The following is a 21,595-nucleotide window of genomic DNA, read 5'->3' on the forward strand; positions in this document are numbered from 1 at the left end:
AAAAGGCAGGAAAGATACGGGGATGTTTAATTTTTTTTATACTAATAATGGTGGCGATCAGCGACATATAGCGGCGATCAGCGACTTATGGTGGGACTGCGGTGGACATTTTGACACTGGGGGGGAACTGACTTGGGGTCACTGACATCCCCAGTGACACCAATACAGTGATCAGTGAAAAAAAACCCCACTGACACTGTACTGTCACTGGGGAGGAAGGGGTTAACATATTTAGTGTTTACTGTGTGAGGGGAGTGTTTTACTAGGGGGCGGGGGTATACTGGAGGGGGGGGGGGAGGGAGGTGGGAGCTGATCGAGGGAGAGAAACTCTTCTCTCACTCTTCAGCTTGTCGGGGAACTGTCACAGAGCAGGGCTGTGTGTAAACAATGCAGCCCTGCTCTGTGTCAGCGATCACCGCTCATCAAGGGAAAACGGCCGATAATAACCGGCCGTGACCCGGCAGCGGAGACCCGCTGCTGACACCCGCGAGACAGGCAGGGCTGGCACCCCCTACCTGTTTTGCAGAACCACGTTTTAAAACGTGGTTTTGACTACGAGTGCCGCCCTGCAACCGTTTATATGCGGTGGCTGGGCGGCAAGTGGTTAACCTACTATTACCCCACCTGCTGGGTTGGCTCAAATAACATACTAACCCAACCCAGTAAATCTAGCACTGTCCTGCAGTATTCCACTGAAATCTGATGCATGCTGAGCCCTGCACTACCACCTTCTTTGCTGACAGCATCAGGAGCCAGCTGTCTCTTCTGGGTCCTTGCAGCTGGTGATGCTCCACTGCACACGTGCACTGTGTTCTACAGAGCCCCAACATCTCCTGGAATGCATGGTGTGAGTACTATTTGTTGCTCATTAAAGTGGAACTTTAGCTAAAAACAAACCCCCAAAAAATACCCCCCCCCCCAAAAAAAAATAAAAGTGAGCTGTACTTGGGAAGTGTATGTCTCTTCTGTCAGAGGTGCTTCTACCTACCTGTCAGTACTTTTTTCAGTGTACAGTTTCGCTACAATGCAGCTCCCATGTGCACGCTTGGGAGTTACGTCATCCAGTCCCAGTCAACCAAGCAGTTGAAGACACTAAAAGAAGACCTGGAGAGCATTGCTTTGGAGGGGATTGCTTTGGTAGGTAAGTGTGCCATAATGTGCCAATATGTTGTACATACTAGCCCATAATGGATAAACCCTTCTAGGGGACCAACATTTTTTTCCATCCATGGTTTACTTTCGCTTTCCTCTTTAAAAAAATTAAAGTGATATTAAAGTTTTTTTTTTATAACCTAAAAAAAAAGATGTTATACTTACCTGCTCTGTACAAAGATATTGCACAAAGCAGCCACTTACCTCTTCTGGAGTCCCCCATTTGTGCAGTCCTCTCCTTCCTGAAGGTGCCCCCATAGCAAGTCATTTGCTATGGGGGCACCTGTGAAGGTGCACTCCCAACAGCCAGGCTGTGTGCATCCATAGACGCACACAGCATGGCTTAGTCACGCCCCTGCTCCCCCCTCACAAGATCTGTCTGAGCAGCAGGAGCCTATGGCTCCGGACACTTTCAGTCTCCTGTCAGACCAAGAAAAGAAAGCAGCGGATCTGCAGACAGGGACATCTCTTTGATTGTGACAGTACTCAGGTAAGTCTTTAGGGACAGGTGTTGGAAGGTTTTTAACTTAGTGCAGATAATGCATTAGAATGTAAAAAAAAACCTTTCAGTTTAGAACCACCAAAAGATGAAGATAATTTTAGATTTTGGCAACAAAGCCTGCAACCTCAGTGCTACAGGGTGCTGCTGGGAGATGAAATATTAAACACAAAGCCAGCCTCCTGCCACTGCAAGCAGTTTTTTCATTTTCAAAGAATTTGTTGTATATCGCCTACCATGTTCTTTTTCCAGTGTCGCTTACAGGGTGGATAAAAATCAATGATTTTTAAAAAAAAAATTAAAAAAAAATCGGATTTTTTTAATTTAAATCAGATTTTTTTAATTTAAATTGGATTTTTTTAAATAAAATGCTTTTTGAAGAAAATATATTACCATCCAAAGGTTATTCCATCATGAAATAAATATTAGTTTTTTAATTATGTAGAATAAGGCTGTATATGTTTAATTTTTTTGGTAAATAAATTCCATGAATCCATTCACAATGTCATGCTCTTCCAGAGGTTTTTGTAAGATTATTGGGCAGTTTCTCTGCCTACAAGATATTATCACAGATGTTGGTTTACTTTTGCAGTTCTCAAAACTGAATCTGACTCAGCGGAGATCACATGCCTCTTCTTCACAGCAAAAATGTTATAACATGAACAGAGTTAAGAAAAAGACCTTCATCCTAACTTCTACAAACCTATGAATACAGAATCAACCCCTTCACTGCTACGTTTAGAAAAGTTCAGTGAATAGAATAGAAACAATATTTTTCTGATTGTTTCGAGTGGAATAGATCTGCACAAGAAGAAAGTGAAACTAAGTGTGAGGAGGAAGGGGCTGACAGTCTAAGTTTCCTAAAATATATAGATTTTGTTTAGCCAAATTAGTTACAAACATGGATGTTTAAGCAAATCACATATGCTGGAATGTTAATGTTTCAGATGAATAAATCTATTTAAATTGTTATTATTAAGGTAATGATTATTTTTCTCCTTCCTAGGTACAACAGAAAAGTTGTCCAAATATGAATGATTAACCTATTAAACTGGGGATAAAAAAACTAATATGAAAAGTTGTTATTCTAAAAATCTTCATCTACTTGTATATTAAAGTTATAGCAGCAAGAATTAGTCTTTATGTAGAAAACTAGGATTTACATCAATCCTTACTGACTAGTGATTTAAATCAGTTTGATTTAAATCAAATCCACCCTGGTCGCTTACCAATTTTTAATTTAACTTTACTGATAGAGCGCAGATCATCAGTATCATTGTCTACCTATTGGAAATATGGTGGCATTTTCAGCCACCTCACTGCTTTACACAGGATCTATTCTACATCTGTATGTAACATACCTGTATGTAACAGCTTCAGTGAAATCTCTGGCATTGAAGTCACACAGCTTGTAGCCTTCTCTTTTAAATGCTAATACAGCATTTGGGCCGAGCCAAACATTTCCATCCATCCGTGGTGTGAAATGGACGCCGAGGAAGGGAAACCGAGGGTCAGGAACCTAGAGCCCAATGGAGAGAGACATACAGTCATGGCCGAAATTGTTGGCACCCTTGATATTTCTCCAGGAAATCAATTATTTCTCACGAAACGTATTGCATTAACACATGTTTTGCTATACACATGTTTATTCCCTTTGTGTGTATTGGGACAAAACAAAAAAAGGGAGGAAAGAAAGCAAATTCGACATAATGTCACACAAACCTCCAAAAATGGGCTGGACAAAAGTATTGGCACCCTTTCACAACTGCGGATAAATAAGAATGTTACAAGCATGTGATGCTCCTGTAAACTCACCTGGGGCAAGTAACAGGTGTGGGCAATATAGAAATCACACCTGAAAGCAGATAAAAAGGAGAGACGTTCACTTAACCTTTGCATTGTGTGTCTGTCTGTGCCACACTAAGCATGGACAACAGAAAGAGGAGACGAGAACTGTCTGAGGACCTGAGAACCAAAATTGTGGCAAAATATCAACAATCTCAAGGTTACAAGTCCATCTCCAGAGAACTAGATTTGCCTTTGTCCACAGTGCGCAACATTATCAAGAAGTTTGCAACCCATGGCACTGTAGCTAATCTCCCTGGTCGTGGACGGATGAGGAAAATTGATGAAAGATTGCAACGCAGAATAGTCCGGATGGTGGATAAGCAGCCCCAAACATGTTCCAAAGACATTCAAGCTGTCCTGCAGGCTCAGGGAGCATCAGTGTCAGCGCGAACTATCCGTCGACATTTAAATGAAATGAAACGCTATGGCAGGAGACCCAGGAGGACCCCACTGCTGACACAGAGACATAAAAAAGCAAGACTACAGTTTGCCAAAATGTACTTGAGTAAGCCAAAAGCCTTCTGGGAAAACGTCTTGTGGACAGATGAGACCAAGATAGAGCTTTTCGGTAAAGCACATCATTCTACTGTTTACCGAAAACGGAATGAGGCCTACAAAGAACAAAACACAGTACCTACGGTAAAATATGGTGGAGGTTCAATGATGTTTTGGGGTTGTTTTGCTGCCTCTGGCACTGGGTGCCTTGACTGTGTGCAAGGCATCATGAAATCTGAGGATTACCAAAGGATTTTGGGTCGCACTGTAGGGCCCAGTGTCAGAAAGCTGGGTTTGCGTCCAAGATCCTGGGTCTTCCAGCAGGACAATGACCCCAAACATACGTCAAAAAGCACTCAGAAATGGATGGCAAAGAAGCGCTGGAGAGTTCTGAAGTGGCCAGCAATGAGCCCAGATCTAAATCCCATTGAACACCTGTGGAGAGATCTTAAAATTGCTGTTGGGAAAAGGTGTCCTTCCAATAAGAGAGACCTGGAGCTGTTTGCAAAGGAAGAGTGGTCCAAAATTCCGGGTGAGAGGTGTCAGAAGCTTATTGATGGTTATAGGAAGCGACTGATTTCAGTTATGTTTTCCAAAGGGTGTGCAACCAAATATTAAGTTAAGGGTGCCAATACTTTTGTCCAGCCCATTTTTGGGGTTTTGTGTGACATTATGTCATATTTGCTTTTCTGCCTCTGTTTTATATTTGTTCCAATACATACAAAGGGAATAAACATGTGTATAGCAAAACATGTGTTAATGCAATACCTTTTTTGTGTGAAATACTTGATTTTCAGGAAAAATATCAAGGGTGCCAACAATTTCGGCCATGACTGTATAAACACCTTTTATGTATTACACACCAAAGATATTATAAAAGTCTTGGTACAGTTAGTGTTTAAAGCTAAACTCCGGGCATGAAAAATGTTAGTGTAGCTGCATGTGTAACGTAGCATACAGGTACCACCCTACATTCAACTCCATTGTAAGGGAAAGGATAGACAGGCATAATAGGAGACAGGGTACTATGATTAAGCCCAATGTGGGTGAAACATGTCAGAGGGGCGTGACCGAATCCCCGGCGGGGATTTCAGCTGAAGCCCATCTTTCATTTACCCTACAGGTACCACCACACACTGTATTCAACTCCAGTGTAGGGTAAATGAAAGACTCAAATCCCACGCCCATTGGTCACGCCCCTCTGACACGATGCCATATATTTTCTAAAAGCAGACACCCTAGACCAGTGTTTCTCAAACTTTTTTCAGTCAAGGCACCTTTTAAAATTATGGACAGTCTTGAGGCACCCCGTTCTAAAATGTGAAAACTATTCTAATAGTTTTATAAAGCGCAGCAACATCCACACATGTAGGACACCCAACATTAGAGGTGATCTATTCTTCCAAAGCAAATACACTTTTGCACACTGGTACTGACTAGTACTCCAATGTTTCTCTTCACCCTCAGTTTAACTCCATCACTGAGCTAATGTGACCCCAGCACTGATGGGGAAGGGCAGGAGAGAGTCAAACTAGGATGCTGTGCAGGCAACCAACATCCTTCTTATCAACTGAGGACGTCATTGGTTGTCAGGATGCCGGCGGCTAGAAGGTCGTAATGGTGCACAATGAAAGCCTGTGGCTTTGTGTAACTAAAAGGCAGGATTGTTGCACCCGCTGACTCGTATACAAGTTTTGGGCAATTTTTTAGACATTTTGCCAAGGCACCCCTGAAGAAACCTCAAGGCACCCCGGTTGAGAATGGCTGCCTTAGATAATAAAATATTGGTAGTACCATTTTTATGTCAAGCAATATTAGAGCAATGGTTTAGGAAACAAAAAACTTCAGTAAAAAAATACACTACATTAATTTTAAGGCACACAAATGTAATATATTACCATAATTTTTGGTAAAATATAAAAGATGAGGCTGCAGCAGTTACCGGACTGTGTGAAAGTGAATTTAAATCAGTCGGATTGTCAGATTTACATGCACACCTCTGCCATCCCGGTAGTGTGTATAAACAGCTCCCTACCAGGCCCTTCCACTACAGAAACAGATCTTATTTTTAATTGAAACACAAATGATGCAGCGCTACTACCATAAATATTCTTCACACATAAATGAATAAGTGAAACAGTGCAAAATTAGTGACACAAATAACAAACACACAATATTAAATAGTGCCAAAAAACACATAAATAATCACGTGTGACAAGTGTCAATACGAGGTCCTAAAAGGACCAAATAACATAAATGGTGCCCCAAGTAATCCAATGGGATCCAATAGTGCACCAAATCAAACAAGTAAGTCACAACAGGACTCAATGTGCTAAAAAAAACCTCCCACCATATAACACAAAACACACGTGCATCCCAATAAACGCATAAACTAAGAACTGATCATGCAAACAAACATGAATAAATGAATGAATATATAAAGTCCCGTGAGGTGTAAAACACCTGACAATATACAAAAAAACATATATAAAGTCCACAGCAATTCTTGAAGAAGAAGAAAAAAAAAAAAAGTGGTGATAAATGTGCACATATCCAAAAATGGCTGAATTGCCCGCTCACCTCCCTCTTGCGACCCGCACAGGGTGAAAAAGGCCTTCAGGATCACTAACACATGGACCCTTGATAGTAGGTAATCCTCCACAGCTCTCCACACTTTTTTTTTTTTTTTCTTCTTCAAGAATTGCTGTGGACTTTATATATGGTTTTTTGTATATTGTCAGGTGTTTTACACCTCACGTGACTTTATATATTCATTCATTTATTCATGTTTGTTTGCATGATCAGTTCTTAGTTTATGCGTTTATTGGGATGCACGTGTGTTTTGTGTTATATGGTGGGAACTGGTTTTTAGTTCTGGTGGGAGGTTTTTTTAGCACATTGAGTCCTGTTGTGACTTACTTGTTTGATTTGGAGCACTATTGGATCCCATTGGATTACTTGGGGCACCATTTATGTTATTTGGTCCTTTTAGGACCTCGTATTGACACTTGTCACACGTGATTATTTATGAGTTTTTTGGCACTATTTATTATTGTGTGTTTATGTTATTTGTGTCACTAATTTTGCACTGTTTCACTTATTCATTTATGTGTGAAGAATTTTTATGGTAGTAGCGCTGCATCATTTGTGTTTCATTTATATTTTTTGTCTATGGGTATATGACTGTATGTAGCAGCTTTACCTTTGTTGATAGGTATTACCGTATTTTTCGCTCCATAAGACGCACTTTTTTCCCCCCAAAAAAGGGGGGAAAATGTCAGTGCGTCTTATGGAGCGAATATGGAGCGGCCGGTCCGGTATTTCCACCGCGGCCGTGTCAGAATACCGGGCCGGCCGCTCAGCTCTGCAGCGGGACCTTATGGAGATGACTGCTGACCTTTGGGGAGCGGGTACCTGAATTTGACAGTTACCCGCTCTTACTTCTTTGATCTTACCTGTTCCTCTATCCAGCGGCCCGCTGTCTTCCGGCTTCTGTAGTGTGGGCACTGGGCATGACAGCCAGGTGCCAAGTGCGCATGCGCAAGAAGCGGTGCTTTTTGTGAATGGTAAGGCGGTACCTGGGACACATGACAGATCCCAGAAGCCGCCGGACCAATCACAAAGCGCAAGTGCTTCTCGCTCATGCGCACTGGGCACCCGGCTGTCATACCGAGCGCCATTACAGAAGCCAGGAAGACAGCGCGCGGCTGGATCGAGTGAACAGGTAAGATCAAACAAAAAGTCTGCGGAAGTAAGAGCGGGTACCTGTCAAATTCAGGTACCCGCTCCCCACCTCCCCAAAGGTCAGCAGTCATCTGTGCTGTCCGCAGTCTCTGGTCATCCCTGTGCTGTCCGCAGTCTCTGGTCATCCCTGTGCTGTCCGCAGTCTCTGGTCATCCCTGTGCTGTCCGCAGTCTCTGGTCATCCCTGTGCTGTCCGCAGTCTCTGGTCATCCCTGTGCTGTCCGCAGTCTCTGGTCATCCCTGTGCTGTCCGCAGTCTCTGGTCATCCCTGTGCTGTCCGCAGTCTCTGGTCATCCCTGTGCTGTCCGCAGTCTCTGGTCATCCCTGTGCTGTCCGCAGTCTCTGGTCATCCCTGTGCTGTCCGCAGTCTCTGGTCATCCCTGTGCTGTCCGCAGTCTCTGGTCATCCCTGTGCTGTCCGCAGTCTCTGGTCATCCCTGTGCTGACCGCAGTCTCTGGTCATCCCTGTGCTGTCCGCAGTCTCTGGTCATCCCTGTGCTGTCCGCAGTCTCTGGTCATCTCCTGTACTGTGTCTGCAGTCCATTAGTTCAGAATTTTTTTTTTCCTGTTTTCTGCCTCTAAAACCTAGGTGCGTCTTATGGTCAGGTGCGTCTTATGGAGCGAAAAATACGGTAGTTTTTAGGTAGGAGCGCAGGAGTTTGTCACATTGATTCAGATCTTATTTTTAAATTTACCCAGGCAGTTATTTTTTAACCAGGAGGAAATTAGAAAAAAGTAATGATTTAAAATTGATACTTACTGGGTAAATGTTCCCTTTCACGAGATAGCATTTCTCTGGCTTCAGAACCAAGTAATCCCCACGGAAGGGAACAATGCGTGGTTCTGGGCTGCACCCGCTAATCTGGGACAGGCGGTCTGAAAACAGGCCACCACACGTCAACACGTATTTACAATAAACTTCTTCCCCCTATAGGAAAAGGATACATCTTATGTAAAATGACTCTTTATTCTCACTTACGGCAATAAAGATTCAAAAGGCATTTGCATTAGGTAGAATCTTAGGGCTAATAAAGGCGATTTGCTCTGGGCAGGGGGTGACTGATCATACGATTCAAAAGAATGTACAGATGAATTTGAATCTAAAGAAAAGGCTTTTCTACAGTTTCCAAAAGGTAAAACTGCATAGTACTGTAACCTATTAATAAACATGTTTCTGAAACTAGGAGGGCTGATGATATGCAAATGCAATCTTCCAACACCAAATACCCAAAATACTTTTATGTTTGTTCCCCACAGCAGGAAATCCGACACAGCAAAGACATGGGGAGCTGCCATTTTTGCCCCAATGTAAACATTTTATGCTGACAACCTGGCTTCTATACTCAGTCACTGACCTAGAACAAGTATGCAAATGTGAAAAATCCACGTAAAATAAGAAGTCCTTATCTGAATACTTGTTTCAGGTCTTTGAAGGTATTAAAGTTGGTGTATAAGCATAACAGCCAGGCAACTAGCATTTTTAGAGAAGGCTGGTAATAGCAGCCCATGTGTTTCTACTGTGAGACAGGTTTAATTTCAGATCTGGATTGGCAATGAACCAAAAATATCAGGACCTGCTGTAGGATTGCATCATCATGACCAACACATGATGGTTCCAATAGGACAAAAGTACTAACTCTCCAGCGCCTTGGAGGGGCCAATACCAGGGAGAGGCCAGGGAATCAGGTATATGAATGACCTATGGATAAAGTCCCGGAGATGCAGCCCTCCTCAGATGGGGAGATCAATGAACTGGAAAAAAGCACACAGGTGGCCCAAACGCCTAGCCCAGGGCTTTAGCTCTGAGGAAAAGAAAACGTCCCAGAAACGCATCAGCAGGCCAACCACACCACAACGTGGACACTCTGCCATCATTTCAGCCATCTCTGTGGCCTTACAGGCTTTTTGTGCGCTAAGCTTTTGAGTATGTTTTTTGTCTTTTTAAACATTTTAATAAACCTTGGATAGTGCGCCACCTCTGTATGCTTTTTTCTAAAAAGTTCCAATAATGGGGGTCATAGATGGGTCGAAAATCGGCCGATTTTCGAATCGTTAGTGGGCTATTTGTTCAGCCGTTTTTCGGTATTTTGTCAGATTTTTTTTTTTCGGTAAAGTTGGAAAAAAAATCGGACGATTTTGCCGATTGCCCGATTTTCACGGCAATGATGGGCAAATCGGCCGATTTTTTACCGATAAAAAAATCTGCGCATGAGCAGTGACCTGCAAGAGGAAGACAAAAAGAAGAAAAAGAGGAAGAGGATGAAGAAGAAGAGGAAGAAGAAGAGGATGATGATGATGAAGAAGAAGAAGAGGATGATGATGAAGAAGAAGAAGAAGAAGAAGAGGAAGAAGAGGATGATGATGATGAAGAAGAAGAGGATGATGATGAAGAAGAAGAAGAGGATGAAAAAGAAGAGGATGAAAAAGAAGAGGATGAAAAAGAAGAGGATGAAAAAGAAGAAGAAGAAGAAGAGGATGATGATGATGAAGAAGAAGAAGAGGATGAAGAAGAAGAAGAATAAGAAGAAGAGGAGGATGATGATGAAGAAGAGGATGAAGAAGAAGAGGATGAAGAAGAGGATGATGATGAAGAAGAAGAAGAGGAGGATGATGATGAAGAAGAAGAGGATGAAGAAGAGGAAGAAGAAGAGGAAGTAGAAGAAGAAGAGGATGATGATGATGATGAAGAAGAAGAGGATGATGATGATGAAGAAGAAGAGGATGAAGAAGAAGAGGATGAAGAAGAGGAAGAAGAATAAGAGTTTGAAGAAGGAGGATGAAGAAGAGGATGAAGAAAAGGATGAAGAAGAAGAAAAGGATGAAGAAGAAGAAGAAGAAGAAGAAGAGGAAGAAGAGGATGAAAAATAAGAGGAATTCCAGTCCGGCAAAAAGTGTCCCTGCAGAGAGCTCCGCTATTTCTTTGACAGTTCCTTGACATTTATAGCGGTTGCAACATTGTATCTATTTGTTTCTGAATAAAACCATCTGTATCCTAAATGGATACAAATAGATACATTGTTGCAACCGCTGTAAATGTCAAAGAACTGTCAAAGAAATAGCGGAGCTCTCTGCAGGGACACTTTTTGCCGGCTGTAGATGGGATGAAAATCGGCTGATTTTTTTTACCATTGCTGGTAATGTCGGCCGCTTGAACGACCGATTTTTCGTTTTTTTAAAGAAAAATCGGCCGTTTTTCTCCCCGTCTATGGCCTGCATTAGTTCATGGGACTTCAGGTTTTTCACTTAGTTCCTGAATCAAACCCGTTCAGCTATGGCATGCTGAAAAGAAGGAGTGGTCACACACAGGTCATATTACTTTGAATTCTTCCTCATACATTTAACTGTTATAGATGCATGGGAACACTAAAAACTGTTTTGCACAGAAAAGGATGTATTTCTGAAATTATATTGGATGTCATGTGGTCAGTTTAGGGCCCCTTTCACAACGTCATGCTGCAGTTTGGCAGCAGCGCAATTTACCTGCAGTTATCATAAGCTTTCCCATTGACTTATTATGTCCTGCGTTTTTGCTTTGTTTTCTGAAAGCGCACCAAAGATGCAGCATATGCAGGACTTTTGGTGCGCTGAAACCGCAACAAAAATGCACGATGTAATAGAAGTCAATGGGAAAGTACAAGTAACCTGCACATCTGTAACAGCAAGGCAGTGTGAAAGCGCCCCAAGATGTGATTTGTGCTTAGCAGAGTGAAAATTAAATGTTTAAATAAGTGAAATACAACAGTTTGGTAAAAAAAGATAAAACATATTACATTACCTTTGTGTTTCTAAGCATGACCGGGTACTCCATGCCTAAAAGAAGAATAAAAAGAGAATAGCATCTCCCCGTACGATCTGTCAGATTTTAAAAAACAGCGTGGCCATGTGGGGCTCCTTCCACACGGCCACGTCATTCATTCACGGACTTCCGTCTTAGTGGCTTAGTGGCTGTCAGCTTGTAGTTTTCAATGAACTACTGCGTGCTGTGTTGGTTCATTGACGCTTCCTGTCAGTAAATCTGCTTGCTTGCGTGCAGGGGCGGACTGACCATTTGGAAACTCAGGCGCTGCCCGAGGGCCCGGGGTCAGTAGGGGGCCCCATGAGATGCCCCTGGTACCTTTTTCATAGGCTTTTTTGAGTTTGGGCAAGGACACAGGGGCCCCATGGTCCCATATTGCCCGGGGGGCCCCATGAGTTGTCAGTCCGCCCCTGCTTGCGTGTATGTCCCGTATGGCCAAGCAGATAGGAGACCTGCATGGCCTCAGCGATCTACTGATGGTGCAATGCTTTCCAGACTCCTGCGGACAAAAATAATAAATGCACATTTTTTGTACCTGCAAAAGAATGTGCATTTATTATTTTTGTCTAAAAGGTGAACTTATCCTTTAAATAAAAAATAAAAAAAACACAAATTCCTTAAAGAGACCCTGTTAGAACTCTAATTGCCCATTCATACGGCTCGAGGATACACAGCTGTTGCTTGGGCATCCCAGTGCTGGCATCCTCTTAATTTCTTTTGGGACACAGGGTTGCACAGGCACATCCAGTGTCCTAATATAACATTAGTGGATGTGGGTGCAAGTCCCCAAACGCAAGCTGTAACATATTTACACCTGCATACATCGGCATGTTATATTAGGACACAGCAGCTGTGTCCATGCACCCACAAGTCCCAATAGAAATGAATGGGATGCCAAAATGGGGATGCACATAACAGCTGTGTATCCCCATGCTGTAGAAGACGGCCCTGTATGGATGGGAGATGCATGTCTGTGCCATGTTAATGGAGCTGAAATGAATGAAAAGGCCAGACAGAACAGGCAGTATATTCACTTTCCCATCAGCCCATGGTTCCTACCCTTCCTCTATTCCAGAGCTGCAAATTCTAGTCTGTGATATTCAACACTTCCAAGAGAGTTGGATGGCCCTATCCCAGGCCGTATCCTTGTTGCTTCCTTTCCCCCCCCCCACATCAGTGATGTAGGGCTTAGAGAAGAAACCACAGCCAGAGGCAGGAGACACAGGCATTGGACCAGGGGCGGACTGACAACTCATGGGGCCCCCGGGCAATAAGGGATCCTGGGGCCCCTGTGTCCTTGCTGAAACTCAAAAAAGCCTATGAAAAAGGTACCAGGGGCATCTCATGGGGCCCCCTACTGACCCCGGGCCCTCGGGCAGTGCCTGAGTTTCCAAATGGTCAGTCCGCCCCTGCATTGGACACTCCGGGAAGTGCTGAATGCCAAAGACACCAAAGAAGTCTGCAGTACTGGAATAGAAGTAAAGTGGACATCATGGATTTGTTTTGTTTTTTTTAAATAAGAGTGTCAGCAGAAAAACTGCGTGATCCCATCTGTGTGAGAGTACTGGAAGGCGAACTGCGCCATTCCTCCATCACCACCTACAAACTAGAAAAAAAAAAAAAAACGACAATTCTGGAGAGTTTAATGAAGGGAGAAGAGTTACTGTAAATCGTATGCTCAAAACTGAAGAAGTAGAGGGTACACTGGTAGAAATCAAGTGTGCATTATTTTTGAGGTTGCACTGGAAACATGAAAGCTGCAATCAGAACGGCTTTTAGCAACACCTCCAACATTCCATCATTCACTGGCCCACAAGAGCCAAAGACTTAAGCAGCTTGTACACAGCAACTCACCTTGCTCGGATCCTGCTGGGCTTTCAGGGACCATTTTTATATCAGACACTTCAAAACTTGTCAGCACACTCCCTCCAGCGTCATGGAAATCGTCTGTGTATGCCTGGCATACCTGTTTATAATCCACAATACCGGTACGTGGAGAGTCCAGTGCCATCACCCCCTGCAAGACAAGTGCAAATATAGGCGAAGAAGTGCACCTTAAGAATGACAAGCTTGGTATATTGTGGTTTTGCTTGAATAGAAGATTTTACCTGTGTGTGGCACTGCAGTCATTTTTTCTATTCCTCTTCTCAAGGAAGCCCCAAAGCTACAAGGATTAGCAGGCTTCTTTCTATATTTCTCTTTTAAAGGGAGTTTCCATTTTCAGAAAACAAATATCATTGGTGGGGATGAAAACCTGAAAGCACTTATATCCATCTTTTAGCATCCGATTCTGTCTTCACTATTACGCTGACCACAGTCACCCAGACAGAAAGGGGTTTATTTACTAAAGCTGGAGAGTCCAAAATCAGACTCCCTTCTGCATAGAAACCAATCAGCTTCTAACCTCAGCTTGTTCAATGAAGCTTTGGCAATGAAACCTGGAAGCTGATTGGTTTCTATGCAGAAGTGAGTCTGATTTTGCACTCTCCAGCTTTAGTAAATATACCCCAAAGTGACAGGGAATTCCAACATTTTACAGTTGTTACCAACACAGGAGAAAAAGGCAAATTCTCCATTTGCAATTTCCCCCTGCTTTGAAATTATGTCTACCCATTGTTGAGACTTCTCCTCACTTCCTGACCCTGTGTCCCCATTGTTGAGACTTCTTCTCACTTCCTGTTCCTGATGCACAACAAGAAGTGAGGAGAAGTCTCAACAATGGGGACGCAGGGACAGAAAGTGAGAAGTCTCAACAATGGGGACACAGAATTATGAAAACATGAGAGGTTCTAACCCCTCCCCACTCTATACAAAACATAAAGCAGAACTTCACCTAAAAAGGGAAGTTCCACTTTATGACTTTATGTTCACCTTCCCCCCTTTCTCTAATAGTTTTGAAACTGTTGGGGAGGGGGGGGGGGGTTAGCAGGTACCTAGTTTTGTCAGGTACCAGCTCCCAAGTTTTGTCAGGTACCAGCTCCCACTTCTGCTGGAATCACCTAGTCAAAGCCACCCAAAGATCTCTCGGGTCCATTCACGCATGAGGAGTGTGAAGTCCCAAAGACCGGCAAGGAAACAGCTTAGGTGAGGACAGTGCTGGATCCCTGGACAGGTAAGTGTCCATATATGAAAAGTCTGCAGCTACTGTATTTGCAGCTGTTGACATTTTTTTTTAATGAGTGAAGAACCTCTCTAAATATAACATTTTAAACCACCCACTATTTTCAGTGGTGGAAAAAGGAAAGAAGGAAAACTTTTCTACAGTAGGTGACAGAACTGATGTTCTGCCAGTTATTACTACTTATTCGTTTAAGGGCTCTTTTTGCCTCTTTCTTGCCATTTTACCACCATATTTATGTGTCTGGTACCTCTGGGAATTTCTGCTTGTTTTTTGACATGCATTGCCCTTACATGTGCTCCTGCAAAGGCTAGTTATAGTTTGGGGTGGCTGCCATTTGTTTGTACAGTTGGTGAATTGGAGCAGGAAAACACTGGATACCTTCAGCTGCCATTGTTCTTTTACTGGGTGTCAAGGGCGTCCCTGTACCTTTAGGGAGGGGTGGGCTTTCTCCAAGCATACCTGCCCTAAATCTATCTATTACTATATATGTGCTCCAACTTCAGAGACTCTCAAAATTATAGAATTAGGACTGCTGTACAATGGGATGCCGTGACATGGCCACTGCAGCTTATTCATACACTTGCAAATGTGTGCAAACTAAACCCCTTGGTTTTAATGTGAACTGTTACATCGGGGCAACTCAGTTTGTTGCAGGCTAGCTAGTAAGTGAGCTGGGATTATTGGTTGTTTTTTGACATGCTTTCTCCTTGCATGTGCGTTCCTTGCTGCAAAGGCTAGTCATAGGTTGAGGTGGCTGCCATTTGTTTGTATCTCCGGTTCTCTCTCTGGAGCTTTACAAAATGACATGAAACTTTGAGAGACTGTAACTTTGCCCATTCAGATTGTAGCGACAGTATCTGTGGAAAGGCTCCACCCCGGACCTACAGCTACTCACCTCCTGTATCTCTACCTTATCAGGCAGAAAATACTTTGTGAATGGGGTATGTAGTGCTAGAGAACAGATAATAAACACGGGACTGTTTATGATATGAAGTACCAATACAGCAGTTCATATAATAGTTCATATATTCCAGCCACAAATACACACAATATGAGCATTGTAAGATGTTAGGGGATCCACCCTATTGACGCCTTTGCTACTAGGGATCCACTAGCCACCAGGGAACTACCTCACCTGACCTGGATGAGTATATTTCTAATAATACTCACTATACTCTATGGCTTTGTACTTGTGATACCACTGGCCACCAGGGTCCTATCTATTGGACTTTGATCTGTATGCGTTGCATGTTGAGTGAACCACTGACCATCAGGGAGCTGATTTATGTGGGCCTGGATTTATATTATATCAATGTGAGTCCTGGTTGCTTGGTTTTTGTCTTGTGTTCTTAAATAAACATACTTTACTATTAGCGCTTTCTTGCCTCCCGGCTCGTTTGTAATGAGCTTATGCAAGGTGGCGTTTTGGATTTGAAAGCCTGAAGGGGCCTGGATAGCGTTGTACCTGTGACCCGGATGTCCATATATGACCAGATGGTGCCCAGGCTGTTGACCAGACCATGATGCCCGGTTGCTGTTAATTACATACAATGCTCATATTGTGTGTATTTGTGGCTGGAATATATGAACTATTATATGAACTGCTGTATTGGTACTTCATATCATAAACAGTCCCGTGTTTATTATCTGTTCTCTAGCGCTACATACCCCATTCATAGTTTATGTTCCAAGGTATTGAGGATTACCCTGTATGTTAGCTGCTTACCTGATCTGTTTGCGCTCACTTACCCACCTTTGAAAATACTTTGTGTTTTCAAGTATGGGGGAGTATCTGACCTCCTCCCATGTGACAGTGCTTGGTTCTAGGCATGCATACTGTCACATAGGGGTGGACATTATCACTTGCTCTAGGCTCCATTACCAGCCGACAGGGCATTTTGGTGCTGGCAGTGATGGAGGAAGGAGCTGCAGGCAATCACTGGGTAGAGGTATCAGTAGGCTGATGGGTGAGTGACAGTGTCTCTTTAGGAGCCGACAATGCAAAGTCAGAATTTGCTTTATGTAGATCCCCACATATTTCAGCTTCTGTATAGGCAAAGAGTTGTCAACGATTGGTGGCTTGGGAGCACTTACCCGGCAATAGGGCTCTTTCTCCCTGATCTGCTTTGCGTTGATGATTTGTAGACCTGGCACATTGTTCTGCAGGCCTCTTTCATACAAAGCTTGTAGTCTAGGGATTTCCTGGTGTTGTACGGCCACTATCAGCTGAAGAAACAGAACATACATACTTAATGTGGAGTTCCAGTCACATTGTAAAAAAATAAAGTCAGCAGCTACAAGATGCTGGTCCGGTATTCCCAGCGCCGGCATCTTCAGTGTGGGCAGCTGGCTGTGACAGCTTGCGACCCCACAGCCGGGTGCCCCCTGCGCATGAACAAGTAGCGCTGTGCTTCCTGAATGGTCCCGTAGTCTTCTGGGACCTGTGACCTGTCCCAGAAGACAATGGCGCGGGAGGGGGAGCTAGGGGGTACAACAACTTCTGCTTCCGATCGTCTAGGCGAACACAGCTCTACTTTAGTTCTACTTTAAAACTCCAAACTTTCTGGAATAATCAATAGCTAACATGGCACAGTACTCTACTACTTTTCTATGTGTAACAGTAGTTGTACATTCTGTCTCATCTCCACGCACCTATCACTACACCTCTGATAAATGTTACTATACCTTCCCACACTTCTTGTAGGGGATTCCCTTGCTGTCGCAGTAGTCGTAGAGAAGAGAGGCCCCTCTGACACACAGTTTGGCTTTCAGGGACCCTGGTGTGTAATAGATTCCACTATGTATGACTCCGCTGTTATGTCCACTTTGGTGAGTCGCTGAGGAAACAAACAATATGCTATACATAAGTGTGGATGACAAAAGTAATACATATACAGTGGGGATCGAAAGTTTGGGCACCCCAGCTAAAAATTTGTATTAATGTGCATAAAGAAGCCAAGGAAAGATGGAAAAATCTCCAAAAGGCATCAAATTACAGATTAGACATTCTTATAATATGTCAACAAAAGTTAGATTTTATTTCCATCATTTACACTTTCAAAATAACAGAAAACAAAAAATGGCGTCTGCAAAAGTTTGGGCACCCTGCAGAGTTAATATCTTGTACTGCCCCCTTTGGCAAGTATCACAGCTTGTAAACGCTTTTTGTAGCCAGCCAAGAGTCTTTCAATTCTTGTTTGAGGTATCTTTGCCCATTCTTCCTTACAAAAGTCTTCCAGTTCTTTGAGATTTCTGGGCTGTCTGTCACGCACTGCTCTTTTAAGGTCCATCCATAGATTTTCAATTATGTTGAGGTCAGGAGATTGTGAAGGCCATGGCAAAACCTTCAGTTTACGCCTCTTGATGTAATCCCCCGTGGATTTTGAGGTGTGTTTAGGATCATTATCCATTTGTAGAAGCCATCTTCTCTTTAACTTCAGCTTTTTCACAGATGGCATCAAGTTACCATCCAAAATTTGCTGAAATTTTATTGAATCCATTTTTCCTTCTACTCGTGAGATGTTCCCTGTGCCCCTGGCTGCAACACAACCCCAAAGCATGATTGATCCAACCCCATGCTTAACAGTTGGACAGAGGTTCTTTTCATTAAATTCTGTGCCCCTTCTTCTCCAAACGTACCTTTGCTCATTCCGGCCAAAAAGTTCAATTTTAACCTCATCGGTCCACAGAACTTGTTTCCAAAATGCATCAGGCTTGTCTATATGTTCATTTGCAAAGTTCAAACGATGATTTTTGTGGTGAGGACATAGAAGAGGTTTTCTTCTGATGACTCTTCCATGAAGACCATATTTGTACAAGTATCTCTTTATAGTGGAATAGTGTACCACAACTCCAGTGTCTGCCAGATCTTTCTGGAGGGATCGTGCAGTCAAACGTGGGTTTTGAATTGTTTTTCTCACAATCCTGCGAGCTGTTCTGTCTGATATTTTTCTTGGTCTTCCAGATCTTGCTTTAACTTCCACTGTTCCTGATGACTGCCATTTCTTAATTCCATTCCGAACAGAGGATATTGACATCTGAAAACGCTTTGCTATCTTCTTATAGCCTTCTCCAGCTTTGTGAGCGTCAACTATTTTCAGTTTCAGTTTTCTAGACAACTGCTTAGAAGAACCCATGGTGCTGATTGTTGGGGCAAGGTCAGATGAGTCTGGGCATTTAAAACCTTTGAGATTGACATCACCTGGTCTTCCCAGACGATGATTGAGAACAATCCATGACACTGGCAGGTCTCAGCTTTGCAAAAGGGGGCAGTGCATGCTATAAATTCTGCAGGGTGCCCAAACATTTCCAGACGCCATTTTTTTGTTTTCTGTTATTTTGAAAGTGTAAATGATGGAAATAAAATCTAACTTTTGTTGACATATTATAAGAATGTTTAATCTGTAATTTGATGCATTTTGGAGATTTTTCCATCTTTCCTTGGCTTCTTTATGCACATTAATACAAATTTTTAGCTGGGGTGCCCAAACTTTCGATCCCCACTGTATATCACTCAAGTTCAGCTGCATAAAAAAAAAAAAAAAAAAAAAGAAAGGGAACCATATTCTGCCTCTGAAATCAGTAAGCATAACCACCTCCAATCTATAAATGAGCAAAAAAAAGAAAGTACATTTAAAGGGATGCCAGAACTGACTGCCTTATAAAAGAACAGTCCTGGGTGCGTCCAATCCTCACTCCACAAGATTGGCACTCACCTTCTCATAAGCACCTCAACTAATGTACTTTAGTCAGGTCAAGCATGCGTGTAGCCCTCATGGGTTAATAATCCACCAGGCTCTTGTTGTATTACACACTATGGCCCCATTCACACCTGAGCAATTTGTAGCTGGAAGCTCCAAAACGCTTCAGGAAAAAAAAATCAATTATTCTAAATGGAGATGGTTCACATCTTCACTACAAGTCGCCTGAAGCTCAAACAAGTTCTGGAGCTTTTTGAGCATTTTTTGAGCATCTATAATTGCACAGAACTTAATGGAAACACGTGATTTGTGTGTTTTCATGCATTTTGTCACTCGTTTTTGGAGCATGTTTCTGCCCAAATGAAAAAGAAAAATAATAATACATGAATAAATAAATGTTAAATAAATATGCAAATAAAAATAATCATAAATACAATAAATAATATGTAACAATAAATAATAAGTAGCCCCTAACCTTAACCCCCTAACCACAAAAATTAAATTAAGAATAACAATAAAATAATGGCTAAACAGTTAGCACTTCCACCTGACAGTACTAGGGTCACTGGTTCGAATCCCAACCACAGCACCACCTGCCTGGAGTTTGCATGCTCTCCCTGTGTGGTTTTCCCCCAGTTTCCTACCACACTCCAAAAGACATGCCGGTAGGTTCATTGGATCCTGTCTGAATCGGCCATAGTATGTGTATGTATGAATGTAAGTTAGGGACTTTAGACTGTACACCCCTCTTAAGAGGCTGATTTGAATGTAGAATACGTACGTAAATTGAAGGCGCTATATAAGTACCTGAAATAAATTAAATAAATTTAAAAATAAAATAAATAAACACCCTAACAAAAAAATACATTATTAACAATAATAATCATAACAATAAATTGAAACCCTAACAAAAAATAAATATTAAGAAGACAATAAATAAAATATTAACCCCTAATCCTAACCTTCTAACCCCTTACCGTAACAAAAAAATAAATAAAATAAATTAATAATAATAAAAAAAAAACTAAAAGCTGATGGAAAAAGCTAAAGAACCTGAAAAACCTAGCAACAAATGATGAAACAGATTATATTTTTCCCTATTGGCCATTTAAAAAAAAATGTCAAAAGCGCTTTAAAAGCACTGTACAAATACGTGTGCCAAAACGCCCCCCAAAACGCTCAAAAACACAAAGCTCAGGTGTAAATGCAGCCTTAGAGGACTCCCAATATCATCAGGAAGAAAACCACAAGGTGGCTTTTAGTGTAAAACTATTATATATATCGTTATTACAAAAGGATAAAAACACAAAAAAATGGTGTACATGTAGGGGTTGATTTACTAAAGGCAAATAAGACTTTGAAAGGGAATTTTCTCCAGAGCTGCTCCGCTGACTACCATCATCCAATCATTCCTAGATTGTAAGCTCCAAAGAGCAGGGCCCTCGATCCCCTCATGTTTTGCATTGTATTGGTATTGTTCTGTCACATGTTCTGTCCCCCTTTGTAATGTACAGCGCTGAGCGAACTATTGGCGCTTTATAAATACTGTATAATAATAATAATGTGCAAACAAAAATACTGTTTTTATTTATTTATTTTATTTCCTTGCACGAAATTGGGAATTCTTTGCAGCATGAAATTTCACCGCACTCACTAAGCTCTGGGAAAAAATCCAATGCAAATGGCAACTTCTCTTGCAAAGTGCACAGCCTATTTGCAAACCCATATAGGGTACATGCTTGTTCCTATAGACATGAAGGGGCCAGCTGACGTCACGACGCAGCGCGGAGTCAGAGTATAGGAAAACGGAGGACGTGTATTTTTGCGGTTATGTGGTATGTATCTGGTGAGATTTAGCACCAAAAGCATGTGTGTGGCATTTTTTACCTTTTTAATAAAGTGTTTAACCGTTTCAATACCGTGCAATTTTACACCTTCCTGCCCAGGCCATTTTTCAGGTTTCAGCGCTCTCACACTTTGAATGACAATTGCGCAGTCATACAACATTGTACCCAAACTAAAATTTTATCATTTTCTTCACACAACTAGAGCTTTCTTTTGGTGGTATTTAATCACCGCTGGGGTTTTTATTTTTTGCTAAATTAACAAAAAAAGACCAAAAATTTTGAAAAAAAAACACATTTTTCTTTGTTTCTGTTATAAAAGTTTACAAATAAATAATTGTTCTTCATAAATTTAGGCCGAGATGTATTCTGCTACATGTCTTTGGTGAAAATAACCC

The 21,595-nt window shown here is 42.1% G+C and overlaps 1 protein-coding gene across 2 annotated transcripts in view; it reads right to left on the minus strand.

The window, feature by feature from the left end:
- L2HGDH (L-2-hydroxyglutarate dehydrogenase) overlaps nt 1-21,595 on the minus strand; it is a 37,802-nt gene that overhangs the window by 7,383 nt on the left and 8,824 nt on the right. The window contains exons 3-8 of one of the 2 annotated variants that reach the window (XM_089664555.1): nt 17,339-17,490; nt 16,748-16,879; nt 13,387-13,549; nt 11,512-11,546; nt 8,497-8,664; nt 3,013-3,170 (exon numbers count right to left, since the gene is read on the minus strand). In XM_089664555.1, coding sequence (XP_089520681.1) covers nt 3,013-3,170; nt 8,497-8,664; nt 11,512-11,546; nt 13,387-13,549; nt 16,748-16,879; nt 17,339-17,490 — 808 coding nt within the window. The remainder of the gene's footprint in view (nt 1-3,012; nt 3,171-8,496; nt 8,665-11,511; nt 11,547-13,386; nt 13,550-16,747; nt 16,880-17,338; nt 17,491-21,595) is intronic. The other variant, XM_089664556.1, reaches the window with a different exon arrangement.

Source organism: Staurois parvus, unplaced genomic scaffold, assembly GCF_062004578.1.
Source record: "Staurois parvus isolate SC_StPar_1 unplaced genomic scaffold, SC_StPar_1.0 ptg001944l, whole genome shotgun sequence".
NCBI lineage: Eukaryota > Metazoa > Chordata > Amphibia > Anura > Ranidae > Staurois > Staurois parvus.